Below are 18,032 nucleotides of genomic sequence, written 5' to 3'. Positions count from 1 at the left end.
GGTCCTTGCTGACTAGAAGCTGGCCAGTCTTATTCCTATCTACAGAAAGGTGTGAGGGAAGATACAGGGAACTACAGACCTGTTAGTCTGCAATTCCTGGAAAAATTACAGAGAAGATTGGACTGCATATTGTTGAAAGGTGTTTAAAGAATAATGCAGTCATCAGGCACAGCATGGGTTCACAAAGGGAAAGTTCTGTTCTTTGATAAGGTCACCCGCCTGGTAGATGAAGGGAGAGTGGTGGATGTAGTGCATCTGGATTTTAGTAAGGCATTTGATACTATCCCTCACAGCATTCTTCTGGACAAGTTGCCCGACTATGGGATAAATGGATTCACAGTGCACTGGGTGAAGAACTGGCTGAACAGCAAAGCTCAAAAGGTTGTAGTGAGTGGGGCTACAGCTAGATAGCTGGTTGCCAGTTTCTCAGGACTCAATTCCAGAGCCAGTTGAGTTCATTGTGTTTATCAATGATAGGGATGCAGAAATTGAATGCACCATTAGCAAGGTTGCTGATGATACCAAACTGGGAGGAACTGTTAAATGTCTTGAGGGACTGCAGGCCTTGCAGAGGGATCTAGAGAGATTGAAGCACTAGGCTATGATTAATGGGTTGAAATTTAACAAGTGGAAATACTGAGATCTGCACCTAGGACAGAATTAATGCCGAGTACATATGTAAACTGGGAATGGAGTGGTTGGAGAGCAGCCCTATAGAAAGGAATCTGGGTATGCTAGTTGACGGCAGGCCCAGTAGGAGTAAGCAGGGTTTGCTGGCAGTCAAGAGGGCAAGAGGTGATTATCCCAGCATATTCAGTGTTGGTGCAGCCTCATCTTGAGTACTGTGTGCAGTTCTGAGCCCCACAATTTAAGAAGGGTGTTAAGGTACTTGAATGCATCCAGAGGAGGGCAACAAAGCTGGTGAAATGCCTGGAAGGAATTCTGTATGAGGAACTGCTAAGGACTTTGGGCTCATCTAGTTTGGAGAAAAGGAGGCTGAGGGGCAAACTCATTGCTCTCCACAGCTTCCTGAGGAGGGGAATTGGAGAAGGATGTGCTGATCTCTACCTCCTGGAATATAGTGATAAAACCTATTTATTACCTTTCTCCCTCAGCCTGTATGTGGCCTTCATGTGGTCCTGTGGTATGGCACAGTTCACTGAGCATTCATAAGTAGTTATTTCCTGCCTTTTAACTTTTTGAAATAATTTTTTCACCCTTCCCTCCCATTTGGAATTGGATTTCTTACTTGAGAAGTAAGGTTCCTCTCTCTTCTCTTTTAGTCTTGCAGACGCATCTAGATGTTTGCACCCAATTTCATTTCCATCTGTTTCTTATGTTGCCTCTGTATTAAAATATTGCACTAAAAAACTGTGAATGTTTTAGAAACAAGCACTTAAAAGTTATTAAATAGCTAGTAAATACAGCTGTTGAGGTTCTCTGTGATCTTAATGCACTGTATCTAAATAATATGTCATTGTGTCATCCCTAGTGTATATTTAGCAAGCAGGTGTGTTTTTTCATGGTATCTCAATAATTTACAATAGTAAATCTTGCACTGAATTAAATACCCATACTACTTGCATATATATGCATACTGATATATTAGTATTTCCATAAAAGAAACAGAAAGTTTTAGTCAAGTCAGTGAGTAGATTGTTTTTTATTTAGTGTGACAGAAAATTTTGGAGTTTGAATGATTGAAATAGTTACAAATGATTTACTGGTTTTCTGATCAACATATACATTATGTAAAATAATTTTATATAAATGAATTAGAGTATCAGTTATGTGATCACTGTTTTCAGAAGTATTTTCCTATTCGAATCAAGCATCTATGACCAGTTATAAGCAAAACCTATTAAATTGTGTAAGTCTAGTTTTTACATTACATTAAATAGTACAAGTCCCATTCTAAGCTTTCAAGCAGTCATAAATCCTACAACAAATTAACAGTTTGTGCTGTATTAATGAGGAAATCCACAAAATGACTGCTACGTGTTTTTTCACCTATTTCTGAGGATTTACACTCTCTAATTAGAATTAAGGTAATTCTAATTAGGTAATATCAATTTGTGTTTAAAGTAATCATTCTTGTAAAGACCTGACTTGCACTCTAACAGCAGGTGTTCCATAATGTTATCTGTGCATAACAAAGTATCTTTTTTAAAAAAAAGACAAAAATTACAGAGTTGAATCTTGTATAATATTTGCTTTTCCTTCCTTCATGTCCAGCTACAGTTCAGTAGTTCAAGCACAGTGGTACTGTTGTCAGTATAATTTCTTGTGCAGCCCAGCATTAATTTCAAATAATTCTCGATGTTAGTTTGTCTGACCTGTTCTTACAAACAGCTGGAAACTCTCTGGTGTTTTCAAACAATTTATTCTACTCCGTCATTAAAATTAGGCAGTTCTTCCTAAAATCCCCCCCACATGTCATCTTGTGGAAGCTTAAAGCACTTCTTGTCTGGTCCATCAGGGCTGTGGAGAACAGACTATCTCCTCCTTCTTGAAGTCTCTTTAATTTTCATATCATGCTCTCATGCTCATGCTTGTTGTGATCCTTCAGCTGGTTTACCTCCTTTTGGAAGTGCATTGCCCAACACTAGGTACAGTACTTTAGTGGAGGCATCAGCTCGAAGTTTGGTAGACTTGTTTCATATGGCTTACTTATTGTGCTCCTACAGATAATTGCAACAATCTGGCTGCCTTGATTTTTCAAGAATGTGACATTGCTGCTTTCTGTTTAGCCTGTGATCCACAGTAATTCTTAAAAGTTTTTCTGTCACGTTCTTACTAGCCTTTAGTTCCCATCTCTTACTTGTACAGCTGATTTTTCCTGCCTAAATTCAGTACTTTGCATTTGTTTCTACTGTACTATCTTCCTTTCTCAATCAGTTTGTCAAGATACATTACATTTCAACACTGGCTTAATAATCACAGTCTCTGATTCACCTACAGATTTAGAAAGCCCACTCTATTCCATTGCACAAAGTTTTTTATGAAAATGCTGTACTTAGTGCTGATGTCTTGAATTCTACTTGATAACAGTAATTTTGACAGACTAATTTTAGTAACTGTTTTGGAGTATAATTTTTTAACCAGTTATGTGCAAACTTTAACATAGGTTTGTCTAGAACTGTCATGGTTTAAGCCCAGCTGGCAAGCCAGAATCACACAGCTGCTCACTCACCTGCACACACACACACACAACACCCCCCGCTTCTGGAGGGATGGGGAGTATCATTGAAAGAATGTAACTCCCACGAGTTGAGATAAGAACCGTCCAGTAACTAAGGTATAACACAAACCACTACTGCTACCACCAATAATAATAATGATAAGGGGAATAACAAGGGAAGAGCATACAGCCACTCACCACCAGCCAACCAATACCCAGCCTGACCCGAGCAGTGACCTAGCCCTTCCGGGTAACTGCCCCCAGTTTTATACACTGGGCATGACGTGCTGTGGTATGGAATACCTCTTTGGTTAGTTTGGGTCAGGTGTCCTGTCTCTGCTTCCTCCTGGCTTTCTCTCCCCCCTGGCAGAGCATGAGACTCAGAAAGTCGTTGGTAAGAGTAAACATTACTGAGCAGCAACTAAAACCATCGGTGTTATCAGCGCTGTTCCCAGGCTGAAAGTCAAAAACACGGCACTGCACCAGCTACTAAGAAGGAGAAAAAAGACGGCTACTGCTTAACCCAGGACAAGAACCTATTTCACTAGTTTACTGAATAGGAGGTCATGTGAAAGCATGCAAAAACTTTTGCCTCTAACCGTAAAACTGGTAAAACGTGTATCATGGCGGTTTGTTTTCATTGCCAGAATTAAAATTATTCAGGAGATTTGAAACCAGATGTAGTTCTAATATTTACTGGCTGTGAAAGTGTTTTACTGAAATTATTCACGTGTCTAAGCAGTTTCCACAAAAATGTAAAATTATGGGTAGGCAGCACCATTGACAAAACAAATGAATCTCATTAATACTTTTCTAACAAGTATTTATCAAAGGTGTTTTTTTTTCTAGTTCTAGTAAGAAAGACTTTTTTTCAAAATAAAATTGCATCCATTGCCATGGGATAAAAATATTGCTGATCAGCTCCAGTTACTGATCGAATTAACCATAACAAGCCTAAATTGGTATTTAGATGCATTAGTTCTTACTGCTCACGTACTGTTCAAGTCAGATAATACTGGGAATTTCTGAAAGACCACTTTCAACCCATGCAGTCAAGCAAGATTTTATTGAGTTTCAGTTCGCTGCAGTTATTCTGCTGTTTATATACCTTAGTTAGAAGTTAGGGAAGTGTGGTTTATGATCTCAAGATGAGCAGTGAACTCCTCCAGAATTTCCTATGTGTTTAAGCAAATGCACTCTGATTTATTGCTGCTAGAATAATCAGAGTATTAGAAAATGTGATCAATGAGAGAAACACTGAATGGATTAGTCTTAATTAACCTAGTGAACAGAGCAACAGAAGGGGAGAAATAAGGGTAAGATTTGATACCTGTTTTTCAGTTACATAAAATGTTGCACAAGAGTTCAGTGCTGGACTTGGAAGTCCTGGGGTAATGGTTGGACTTGATTATCTTGAAGGTCTTTTCCAACCCAGTTTATTCTGTGATTCTAAGGAGAAAATCCCTGTTATATGTTCATCATAATGGATACAAAGAGAGTAGGCTCTAACTGCATGGGGGAGGATTCAGTTTAGACATTTGAAAACCAAATTCTATGAGTAAGAATTTGCTAAATTTCCGTAGATACTAAAGAAGATGTGTCTTTGTATCATTTTTATTTACAGTAGTATTTGTTTGTAAAGGACAGAGTTATGCTGAGTATCTCCCATTTCACTGGCCACCAGAGGCTGTCAAAACTGCATATTGTGAATAAATAGGTAAAGGGAAAATACTGATCTGAAAAAATGTCTCGTTTGATGTGTTAGAGGGAGTATTCCTTTCTGCCTTGTTTCATGTATCTTTGTGTCAGGAAACTTTCCCAAGTTAAATAATTTCACATACAAACCCAAGAATTTTCCATGAACTGTTAAACGCATTAGTAATATCAGTGCACTTATAACTAAAAAGATGTTCATCTATGATTCTCTTTAGCACCTACAAAAATTGTAACAAAATCATGTAATAAGTAATTTGTTCAGAAACAACGCCTGAAATAGTGTTCTCTAAGGGGTGGCTGGATGTGTGTATGTGCTTAATTCCACTTCACTTAGGGATCCTAGTTTATAATAAAGTGGAATTTAATTACTGATTTGTGGCATGAAGTCTGGTTTGCACAATTATGTGCTTAATGGGTTATTTAGTTCCATGTCAACTGGCAGTGATCGCTCAGTGGAACAGTTACTGGTTACTAAATGACTAAATGTGGCTGGATGCTTGTCCTGGGCTTCAGAAGCCTCTGGATAATTAAAAGCAGGAATTAAACTAATGGATATATGGTTCATGGGTAGAGTGGTTTTATTTTCAGTGTCTTAGTGCCTGTGAGGAACATCTGCTAAAACAGAGTTTACATTTCAACACAAAGTCATAGGTGGAGAATATATGGGAAGGATGACAGTAGTGGTACCTGTGCATTGAGAAGTTGGCTATGCATTTAGATTGTGTATTTTCACAATTATGCACAAGTTTTTGATTGACAGGCTTTTTCTATGTACCTTTTTTAAGATGATATATTTTATATGCAGATCATATAGCAGAGAGTCAGTTGAGACAGAAGAGACATGAACAAATCTTGAGATTGTTGAGATTTTTTTTTAATTTATTTAACAGAAACAGATGGATTTGGCACATCAGAAAAAAATTTTTATGCAGGAGCTGCCATTGGTCAGGCTTTATTCATCTGATAAACACACATTTCTTATGGAATTCAGAATTGTTTGTTCTATCCCTTGTTTCTTGCCCTTTCTGAGCACTGAAATGTCTTTTTAAGACAGTCAAACTTTGAGATCTTCACTGCATCTTTTTTGACTTTAAAATACTGATGATTTCCAAGAGCAGTTTCAGTTTTCTTATTTGTGTTCAGTCAGCCATGAAACATTTTTTTGTTTTGGCTTTGAGAAGGAGGCTTTGGAATATACTCTCCATCATAAAAAAGTTGAGTTTTCTAGGAAGGAAAGGAAGTTCTGCAGGCAGGCAGGCTGTATCACATATTTTCAAAGCATAGTTCACAGAAGTGGATTTGTTGTACTGTACCTAAAATACAGGTTTACAGCAAAAGAGGTGTAACTTAGAAAATAGGTGCTAAAATTCTCTGTTCCAGTTTACTCAGCTATGACAACTTTACAGTTTTTACTTCAAATGGGTTTTCAGAAGGCAGTTCTCAAAAATTTCACTTCAAACTTTTAAACTGGCCTCCTCTGCTCACATACTTCCTATATCTCAGGCCATTTATTGAGAAAATTATTATCTTAATGTATGCTCAGTGAGATCTGAAAACACAGGCATTGTCACATGAAGTCAGGCTATTGATCTATCTAGCTGTTTCTAATGATGATTACTCTCTTTTGTCTTAAACTCCTGGAATTAAGGAGATCAAAACAAAAACAAGCTGGCTTCTTGTTAAACAAGCAAACGAAACCTCCTAGCGTCCAGTACGCATAAGGTGAATTTTGCACCATACTATGAGTTCAAGGCATTTGTTATTTTTAAAATCTTAGCTGTTTACCATATAACCTAATCTTGTTTCATTGAAAATACTTTCATCTTTCAGTGTTGAGGGTCATCATTTATTCTTAATTAAACTGATTGGTCCTCACCAAAGTTTGTTTTCACCACTAACCTTACATGAAATTATAACTTATGTATATAAATAATCTTTTTCACAACTTTTTCTGTTAGTAACCAGAACTGTTTATCACCTGCATTCAAAAATAAATTATCTGTAATGTGTATAGGCTATGGCAGGATAATGATTTTACTATTACTTGATGACAAATTCCTTGCCAGGAGTTGGTGAAAATACTGCTAGCAGAGTTCTGATCTTTGGTTTAATTAATCATTGTTAGCTTTACATTCATAATATTCCAAATAATGTGCATGCAAAAGAATTTTAAGGGAAGTGCCAAGAATAGATTTGAAGAATAGACATCATAATTTTTAATGATAACTAGAGGGAATAGTATTAACCATAGCATTGAGATGCCACAATATCGACAAATAAATTAAAGCCCCAGGTCTTAAATTCATCCTTTATAATGTGAGGTTTATTGTTTTAAAAATAACACTCAAAGTAATTGCTTTTACAAAAAAAAAACCTGAAAAGTGCTTTAAAAAATAGGTAGCAACAATTACATGAGGTTCTTACTAATGTAGTAAGGAAAAATAAATAATGCTTGCTCTACTCTGAGGGCCACGAGGATGATAAGGGAGGTCGAGCATGTCCCGTATTAAGACAGGCTGAGAAAGTTGGGGCTGTTCAGCCTGGAGAAGAGAAAGCTGCATGGAAACCTCATAGCAGCCTTCCAGTATCTGAAGGGGACCTACAGGGATGCTGGAGAGGGCCTCTTCATCAGTGACTGCAGCAATAAGACAAAGGGTTAATGTGTTCAAACTTTGAGAGGGGAAGCTTAGGTTAGATAAAAGGAAGAAATTCTTTATTTTGAGAGTGGTGAGGCACTGCAGCAGGCTGCCCAAGAAGTTGTGAATCCTCCATCCCTGGCAGTGTTCAAGGCCAGGTTGGACAGAGCCTTTGGTGACATGGTCTAGTGCCAGGCTTCCCTGCCATGGCAGGGGGATTGGAACTAGATGATCTTAACGTCCTTTCCAGCCCTAACTATTCTATGATTCTATGACTCTATGTGTTATCAGCATTATTCTGACTTAAGCTGAAACACACCACTGTTCTAGGGAGAAAAATAACTTTTACAGCTGAAACCAGGACAGTGAAACACTTTGTTTTGGGGAAAATGCTTTTGAGCATAGTCAAACACAAAGTTCTATAAAGCTTGGATTAAAAAGCAAATAAACCAAAAAGCACATTTGTACCCAGTTTGGAAAGACTGGTCAAAGATCTAAAGGCTAAGGCCAGGCCTTGGTTTTATTAATTACTCTCTCTAATGTCTTAGTAGGAAAGTAAGTAAGTATTTGTTAGAGAAGTGGTTTTCATTTCATAGATGAAGAGGTAATGCATAGCCTGAAATCACCCATGTGCAGTAGTAACAACTTGCTATTGCAGTTTGAAGTTGAATACTAGGAAGGTGTAAAATTCATCCGTAATAGACATGGCTGTAGATATGATTTCAAGTCTTCACAGTGAGTCTTCAGTAGCAAAATCATAGAGAATGTAAATTTTGTTACAATCATTAAAATTTGGAAAGAAATTCACACCACCATGTAACATGTCAGTGAGAGTCCCATAGTTACAGTCTTAAATGTGTAGGGACATACATGGATGCATTTTTGTTGGAGTCAACAACGACTTTCCACAACTGACCGAAATCTCTCTTAGAATCTTGGTCCAGCAGACTGTGACAGCTGGTCTGTCCCATCTCACACCTTTGCTCTTTTTTAACAGCCAGCTGTTAAAAACTCTTGTTTGTAGACTGCTCAGGCTGCATCTTACAATTGATTTCTCCCCTCCTCCAACACCAGGGGAGGGAAGACCATTCAGGAGTTCTGTGCCTATAGCTGGTGGAAATGTTTTTGTAAATTTTCCTGTTCAGATCTGCTTCCTAACTTGGTCAGGCACTGTGCTTCATGCATGAGTTTGTAGGTTGTCATCAGCCAGAGTCTTGCAAAGGACTTCATTGTACCTTAACTTTCTTCCTTATATCTACCGGAAATTCCACACTCCGTATGTCTTAATGGTGAATTTGCCATTTATGTCTTGTATTCGTCTTGTCACTGACAGTGTATACCCAGCCCTCTTCCTCTTCTGTCACTTGCAATTGCCAAGACTCCAATTTGTGTCAGAGGTTATGTACAGTTTATGTGAGAGCCCTAAATATTCTCAAATTCCTTCCTTGAAATTCTTATTCCAGCACTTAAGGTCTGCTGTTCTTTCTGCACAAAATTTCTCATTATGGATGACAGCACCCTATCTTGTGTTACAAACTGGTAGTCCATAGCAGTTCAAATATGCAGTTATGTTTTCTTACTGTAACATTCAGAGTGAGTGTCAAATTCAAAACCAACAGAGAGTTGTGTTTTGTTCAGTTTTCCCAGTATGGATTATCTGTATGTTTACATATGGAGTACTCATATAAATATGACAAATATGTGTCTCAGGTATTTAATAATATATATATACATATATATATATAATATATTTAATAAATAGTGGATCATGTAAGTAATATGAAAAATCACAAATCTTGTATTACATAAAACGGCTTCCCAGGAGAGAAAACAATTGAGTAACTAGTTTTGTTGTCCTCATTATTATGGTGACATTTTATTCTCCCCTCCCTCCGTCTCCCCCCCCCCCCGCATTTTTTGATGCTTTATGTCTGAAAATTACTGTTTATGGTCTGTGATTTCAGGTATAATAACTCAATAACTTCTTTCTGCTTTGAAACTTTGTCCTTAGTCTTTAATACCTGGATAAGTTATTTTTCTGAATTCTGCAGTACCAGTAATTCAAAACCTGGGAAATCTGGGCTTCAGAGAAAATCACTTTGGAAGAACTCAATGGCAGTGCACTCTTCTGGCTAGGAAAATAGGCTTTCTACAAGAAACTTCTCATTGTAGCCACAAATAAATTTCACTAACCTGGCAAAGGTATATACATTATTTAAAAGAGGGGGAAAAAATAATAAAATATCCTGACAACATCTGGGCAGAGAGGCTCAAAGACAAGCCCACTTACACTCTAAACTCTGACCGAGTAGTCTAAATTGTATCACACAAAATGCGACTGTCTCAAAATTGTGAACCATTCCCCCCTGTCATAACATCTTGTATTCCATGTTTTATAGAAGAAAAAAAATCCCTGTATTGGAAATGTGGGATGGTCGAGCATTCCCAAGTGTATGTTCACCCAGGAAACAATGGTGCCTTGGGGGGTTGGAAATTGTAACTAATGTTTAGAAAAACTTAAGAATCACAATGTATTTCTTTATGTTGTAACCAAGTATTGTGTACCTTTAAAAAGAAAGAGATTTCTTCTGTCTGTAAATCTCTCACTGAATCAAGGCTATTATTAATTGCCTCAAGGCCAGTGTAATCCTGAGAAGCTAAAGTTACTCTGTTTTAATACCTTTTCTGTTATTGTTCCTCTAATAAGAGTGTCTGTAAGGTTTCAATTAAAGTGAGTTTCTGGTAGGGTTTTTTTTTTTTTTTTTATTTTACGGATATCCACCCACAACAAAACATGATTTTCTTTCCACACTGCAGGTTTTCAAAAACTTCTTATGAAAGTAGCTTTTGGCTGTTGTGGACTTCTTACTATCTTTAATTCCAGGAGTAAAGCTGAGAGACTTCATCACACTGTTAGTCTTTGCCTGAAAATTAATTTTTCTTTTCCTGCTTTATCAGCATACCATCTTTACTCCCTAAATTGATTACCTGTTTTCTTGAGGAAATCTAGGTGTATTTTTCATCACCAGCTTTATATTTCTTCCAGCATGTGCACCAGCTTTGAGTTCCTTATTTCTTACAGTGTTACCTCATAGAAAGTATGTGAGGGAAATCTGTGTGCTCTTCAAGTAATAGAATGCTATTTAAACCTTTACCCAAGGCTGATGTTGGAAGTGTTGGAAGTCTAGTGGCTTACATACCACCCTCTGGGCACAGAGGTGCTTTCCAAAATGCTACCAACCTATGCAGGTGATTTGCTTAGTTTAAGTAGTGCCATTACTGTGCTATGTGCTAGGAATAAGATAACAGAACCCTCCAGTGTCCCTGTCAACAGATCTTTTTTATAAATAACTTGACAGTAAAAAAAGACAGTGAGAACATGTAGCAATTCTGGATTTAAAAAATTACATTTGACATGATTGAAAAAAGGGTTGACCAGGGTTTTTTTCTGCCTCGCTTTTAGTAAGGTTATCTGATAGTCCTTCTCCTATCATGTTTCTCTTCATATGTCAGGCTTTTGGGAAACTAAGAACATCAGGATTTCTCTCTAATTGGAAGTCTAGATGTCAAGCTGGTAGTAGATCATTCAGTAGCAGATCTGTCACCAGTTATGTATGGAATCTAGCTCTGTATATTTTTAGTTCTTTAAAATTTCAATGTACTTAATAAATTCGAGTTTGCCTATTGCATCATCAGAACAAGTACTATTTTTTAAATAGCTCATAACCCCAAAAGTTTGGTATGCCTGTGTGCAGTGTTTTCGCAATATGAATACAGTTGCTTTTAATGTTTGCTTCTGGTTGTGTTTGTGGGGTTTTTTAAAGTTTCCTTTGCAGAGCCATGTTCATTATGCGCTTTTTTGGTGTTTTTTTTTTTTTTTAAAAAGTTATTTATAATAAAATACAGAACTTATGATGAAGAATATTTTTTAATAATATCTTGGTAAGTGGGAAGGAGGAAATAAATGTGAAGACCTGGATCGTACAGACAGTTCCTCTTGTCATAACTTAGACAATATTTTTTGATGGAGTTGCTGATGCATGGCTGAAGAAATTAGTACCCAAACCATATGTTTCCAAAACAGATTCTTTTAACTAAGGGTACCTTAGAGAACATACAGTATACACAGTAAAATTTGGCCCAAATAACTCATGTTTTGGAACTTGCAAGGAAAAAATAAAGTAAAAAAAAAGCAAGAGGGAGGAACAGAATTAGTAAGGCATATTTAAGAGAGAAGGCTAAAAACAGAATTTACATTTCCCCCAGCATATATAGTAACTGAAGGATAATAGTTTAAGGTTTGTGGAAGGCTTATATGCTGAATAAAGTGGAAATGTATTTACCTAATGCTGTTGGGATTAACTTTCCACTATGAGGCAATAGGTTTATGTCAGTAATTGATATCTTCTTCCTATTCACCTACAGGTGAAATCAGACTGCCCTAAGTAAACATCACAAAGAGTAGAAAAGGATATCTTTAACGCAGATTATCATAACACACATATGTATTTTCATGTAATAAACTGGTGCTGCTTAATTGGCAGTTGAGGTGACAGAAAGGAACAGACAGTGGCATACGAAATAGTGCCATGTAAACAAATAAATAGCAAATTAGGGACACTTAATTTTAACTTTAATGCAGAAACTTGTGCTCCTTGATAGAATTGAGAAGTGACATATTCCAAACTGGTGGAGAGGTGCTCTTTCCCTCCCAGAGTACATAGCTGACTTGGAACACTGTTTGGTGTCAGTGTAGCAATAAAAGTCAGCAGGATTCTGAAGCCTCCTACTCCCACTAACTAAAAAATGTTAGGGTCTACTAGATCATCTGTGTTTAATTTGAAGATGGGAGGGTAGGTGTGTGAGTATTTCTGGGCAGTGAAAAGCAGTAGTAGGAAAGTAAAAAGTAGGAAAGTAAAAAGTAGAAAAATGTTTAGATTCTAAAAACTGAGGCATGCATTCTCATCATGTAAACATTTCTTGTAAGACACCTTTGCTAGCAGCAGTAACACAGTACTAAATACAAAAGAGCTTCCCATATATCATGGTTTAAACTCAGCCAGTAACTCAGAACCATGCAGCCGCTCACTCACTCTTCCATATCTTCCCTCTTGCTCTTGGCAGGATGGGGAGGAGAATCTAAAGAATGTAACTCCCACAGGTTGAGATAAGAACAGTCCAATAACTAAGGTATAACACAAACCCACTACTACCACCACCAATAATAATAATGATAAGGGAAATAATAAGGGGAAATTATATGAAACTTGACAGAGAAGGAAAAAATAACAAAGCCCAAGTGATGCACAATACAATTGCTCACTACACGCTGACCGATATCCCACCCAATCCAAGTGGCAGTCTGGGCCTTCCAGGTGACTCCCCCCAGTTTATATACTGGGCATGATGTGCTGTGGTATGGAATACCCCTTTGGCTACTTGGGGTCAGATGTCCTGTCTCTGCTTCCTCCTGGCTTCTTGTGCCCCTCCTCACTGGCAGGACATGAGAGAGTGTTTTAAAAGTCCTTGATCTGGATAAGCATTACTTAGCAACAACTAAAACCAACAGTGTATTACCAGCATTGTTCTCAGACTAAAGCCAAAACACAGCACTGCACCAGTTACTAAAGAAGGAGAAAAATAACAGAACCCAGGACATGTAAGTACCAACTTTAAAAGGTCAGTGCTTTAATTAAAGCATGGCTATTCTGAACTAGTCAAAGCTGTCTGACTAGTTGATTTTAATTAGCATTCAGTAACCAGTGCACTGCTATAACAGGACTGACTTTTGTTTTTCAGACATTATTTTAGACCAAATTATAATACATGTTTGGCATTAATACCAAAGTTACTAAACACAAAAGAGAATAATCCATTTCTGTATTCTTATTCCCAGACACCCGAGGAGCTAGAAGATGTATCTGACCTTGAAGAGGACCATGATGCACGTAGTCGTACAAGTATCCAGACTGAAGGGAAAACTGACAGGGTATTATACCAGTTGATTTAAAAATATTTTGATGACAAGGAAAAATGCTAATTGTGATACTGCTCCTACAAAACCACTTAAAGGCATGCAGTAAATCATTAAAATCTTTTTCAACTCTTAATAGATTTGTGAAAATGTGGTAATGGCATAAAACTGATGTGTATGATCTGAAAGAGTGAAAGTGTAATTAAGTGGTAAATACTTGGTGAACATGTAAATTAGAAAAATTCTTATACTTAATGAATAAAATTCTACCAAGTCACAGTTTCATAAATGTGTCTTGGTCTAATAGAAACTAGTTTTCTATTGGTCTTACGCCACTGAAGCCTGCAACACAATTTGACAAAAAATCACCTCTATGTACAAGAAAATTCACATGCACAAAAGAGAAAGGGTTATATCTGGAATCTTAGCCATTGCAGTGCATGAGTTACAGACATTTCCTGCTGTGTTCATGTGTGAACCTGTTCTATGGTTTATTTCCTAACTGGGGAATTAATAAAGAAATGTGAAGAAATTAATACAGTACTGACAATTTTAGTGTTTCTGGAAGTGCTTAATCAGGTTTTCCTGTTGTATCATCATTTAACCTAAGGACTTCACTACATTACAGTTTATTGTTTATTGTTTTTAAGAGCTTATTGTTTTTATGAGCATGAAAGCATTTTTGAGATAGCAAAAGGTTTCTTAGTACAAAAGAGATGCATTTAGCAAACAATATTCTTTATGTTTCAGTTTTAAATCATGTTTCAGCAAAACTGTATGTTCACAACTTTCTGAAGTGAAAAGATCCATGGGACCAGAAATGTCTACTTCATTATTTGTTTACTTAATACCTAGAACAATTACATCTCTCTCACAATGGATTGATTGTAGTATTATTCCCATTATGGAAATTACAAATTATAGAACTAGCTGTGAAAAAGCAAAACTTCTTGATGTAAAAAGAGCTATGTGAAGAAAATGGCATTTTAATTCACATCTGTTTTTCAGGATATAGTTTTTAATTCAACAAAACCAAATATTTTCTTTATTAAGACCCCAATAATAATAAAAAAAGACCCAACCCAAAATTAACATTGTTCACTTGTGTTGCATATGTGTGTATCAGTTATATGTTGTCAGTTGATGCTTAAAACACTGTGAGAAATACAGCTGTGTGAAAGACCACCTCATACAATCTTATTACTCAATAAACATAATTGGCTATTAAAATATACTAGCTGCCCTTTTCAATTTAAATTATTCTTTAGAAATGTTAGCATATTTTCCCCATGTTACAGGCTAAAATTTCTATTGTAGTTAAGAAAGGCAAGGTTTTCCTTCAAAATGTTAACCACATAGGATACTTTCAATTTGTTTGGAACAGGTACAAATGTTTGTGCTTGCATATTTTCATAAATACCCCATAATGAAAGCACTTGAAGTTTTCCCTCTTACTGGGAGAACAGAAGTTGAAGTTTGTAGATGTTTACTGTCACAGTGTAGTAACAAAAGATCCACTAATGCTTTAAAAGATCATGTTTACACATGTGGTCTTCCACGTCCCAGTTTTCCTTTAAAGGGAATGGGATTTGGGAAAAAAAAAACCAACCCATAAGTAACACATACTTCCAGGTGACTACATGAAACAGTAAGTAAATGCTGAAGACTGTTGTAGGTATAGAGGTGGGTACTGAGAATCAGAGGCATAGTTTATTGCTGTGGAGAGGTACCTTCGGCATATGGTTTTCTGTGTATTACACACATAATATATAATTTGTACTGTCAATGAATTTGAATTATTTGTAGATAAACTATGGTTAATATATCTGAAAAAAACAACAGCAACAGTATTTTAACAGTATAGGATGTGCAGTTCTACTTTTTCTTCTATTTCTCCAAAAAAAAAAATACAATTACTGTAAATGTTCCTTTTGGGGGTATCTAGATGGCAGTCATTGCTTAATGCCTGATTCTGTCTCTTTACTTGGGAACAATTTTCCTATATTTCAGATTACATCAGGGCCATAACTGGTGCATTACACACAAAATTAATAGAAAATTATAGCTTGGATTAAAGTAGGTACATGTCCTCTCAGCCTAAATCAACATATTGACAAAACCTTCATGGACATTTTTCTTAAACAAGTGTTTGAACGTATGTATTTGCTGCTGCAGCAAGCAAGAACAATGATTTAAGGCCTCTTTTTTTTGACTGCTTTTTGATAAAGGTATTTGAAAATTTATACCCAGGACCTGTTTAGCAATATGAAGAATCTGTATAGGGAAGGTAGTTTTTAAGGCTTACATAGGGATTGTCTTGGTTTTTGTTCTGCAGTAGACTTCTGTGCTATTGCAAGGCTTTTGCATGCAGTAGTAACACTAAGAATGACAGTGTTCCAGAAGTGAGATGGCAAGATTGCAGAGTAACCTTTTTTCCTTTTTAAGCTCTTTCTTTTGGGCATTTCCACTATGGTAATTATATTTATTTGTACATATCTGTCTCGATACTAGTTTGCATAACAGCACTCTGGATTCCTCTTGCTTTGTCAATTTGTTTTTCCATTTTATGGATTGTAGATATTTTATAAACAAGCATATTTATTGTTTAATTGTAGCAAAATTACAGTGTGTTAATAGTTGCTGTATGTAACTTCATGGACTGTGGTGCAAGAGATGGACCACTTCACAGAGAAGGTGCTCAGTATACAGTAGAGCCATTGAGACAAACAGGCCAAAAGATCTTGCTTCCTGTGGCAGAGGTATTACGAAGGGCCAGGACTGCCATATGGCCACATAATATCTTAGCCCCTCTCTACTTATTACTAGTGGTTTCGCAGACACCACAGCCCCTGTTACATGGATGTAATTTATTCAGCTCAACCCAGTGATAGCATATAGCTCTTAAAATCCAGAAGTGCTCAGGCTGGAACAGTTAGCTCAGGCCACAGTGTGTTTAAACTATATATTTAATAATATACAGAGATTTAGTTTTAATATAGAAAAATACCCAACATTAAAGTTTTGCTAATCAAATTATTTTATGTTTCAGGCAAAGATGACTCAACTGCCGGAGGCTGAAAAGGAAAAGATAGCTGAGCAAGTGGCTGACTTCAAAAAAGTCAAGAGTAAGCTTGATGCAGAGATTGAAATATGGGACGATACTAGCAATGACATCATTGTTTTGGCCAAGAGAATGTGTGTGATTATGATGGAGATGACTGACTTCACAAGGTAATTATGCAAAAAAAGGTATTTCAGTATTTATAAATATTGGAGGCCATTTTCATATTGTTACAGCAGGAAATACAGAGATTTTTAATGTCAGGCATCTTTACAGAATTGAGTAGCTAAGCTAACATAGTTAATGTTGGCATGCTAACTAGTAGTACTGAAATGCTGGAAGGGAGGTTTGAAGTTTTGAACTATGTTTGTCATAGAATCATAGAATAGTTAGGGTTGGAAAGGATGTTAAGATTATCTAATTCCAATCCCCCTGCCATGGCAGGGATGCCTCACAGTAGACCATGTTGCCCAAGACTTGCCTTGAACACTGCCAGGCATGGAGCATTTATGATTTCTTTGAGCAACATGTTCCAGTGCCTCACCACTCTCAAAGTAAAGAGGTTTTTCCTTATATCTAACCAAAACTTCCCCTGTTTCAGTTTGGACCCATTACCCCTTGTCCTGTCACTACAATCACTAATGAAGAGTCCTTCCCCACCATCCTTGTAGGCCCCCTTCAGATACAGATGAGGTCTCCACAAAGCCTTCTCTTCTCCAGGCTGAACAGCCCCAGCTTTCTCATACGGAAGGTGCTCGACCTCCCTTATCATCCTTGTGGTCCTCCTCTAGACTTGTTTGAACAGCTCCATGTCCTTCTACGTTGAGAACGCAAAACTGCACACAATACTCCAAGTGAGGTCTCATGAGAGCAGAGCAGCGGGGCAGGATCACCTCCTTTGATCTGCTGATCACGCTTCTTTTGATACAGCCCAGGATAAAGTTGGCCTTCTGGGTTATGAGCGCACACTGGTGGTTCATATTCAGTTTCTTATGAACCAATACTCCCAAGTCCTTCTCCACAGGGCTGCTCTGAATCTCTGCCCAACCTGTAGCTGTGGCTGGGATTGCTCCAACCCAGGTGTAGGACCTTGCACTTGTCATGGTTAAACTTCATGAGGTTAACATCAGCCCACCTCACAAGTGTGTCAAGGTCCCTCTGGATGGCATTCCTTCCCTCAGCATATCAACAGAACCACATCAGCAAACTTGTTGAGGGCGCACTCAATCCCACTGGCCATGTCACCGACAAAGATATTGAAAAAGATCGATCCCAACACTGACCCCTGAGGGACACCACTTGTTACTGGTCTCCAGTTGGACACTGGGCAATTGACCACAACTCTCTGTGTGTGGCAGTCCAGCTAGTTCTTTACCCACCAAATGGTCCACCTACTAAATTGATGTCTCTCCAATTTAGAGACAAGGATGTCGTGTGGGACAGGATCGAATACTTTGCACAAGT

The 18,032-nt window shown here is 37.3% G+C and overlaps 1 protein-coding gene across 2 annotated transcripts in view; it reads left to right on the top strand.

Annotated features, from left to right (window-relative positions):
- Positions 1-18,032, top strand: part of CTNNA3 (catenin alpha 3) — a 467,065-nt gene that overhangs the window by 392,025 nt on the left and 57,008 nt on the right. For both annotated transcript variants that reach the window (XM_031053362.2, XM_031053363.2), the window contains exons 13-14: positions 13,430-13,522; positions 16,557-16,738. In XM_031053362.2, the coding sequence (XP_030909222.2) occupies positions 13,430-13,522; positions 16,557-16,738 (275 nt within the window). The remainder of the gene's footprint in view (positions 1-13,429; positions 13,523-16,556; positions 16,739-18,032) is intronic.

The sequence above is a fragment of the Melopsittacus undulatus genome, chromosome 4 (assembly GCF_012275295.1).
Source record: "Melopsittacus undulatus isolate bMelUnd1 chromosome 4, bMelUnd1.mat.Z, whole genome shotgun sequence".
Taxonomy (NCBI): Eukaryota; Metazoa; Chordata; class Aves; order Psittaciformes; family Psittaculidae; genus Melopsittacus; species Melopsittacus undulatus.
The sequence above is the reverse complement of the archived record's forward strand: the minus strand, read 5'-3'. Positions and strand labels throughout refer to the sequence as shown.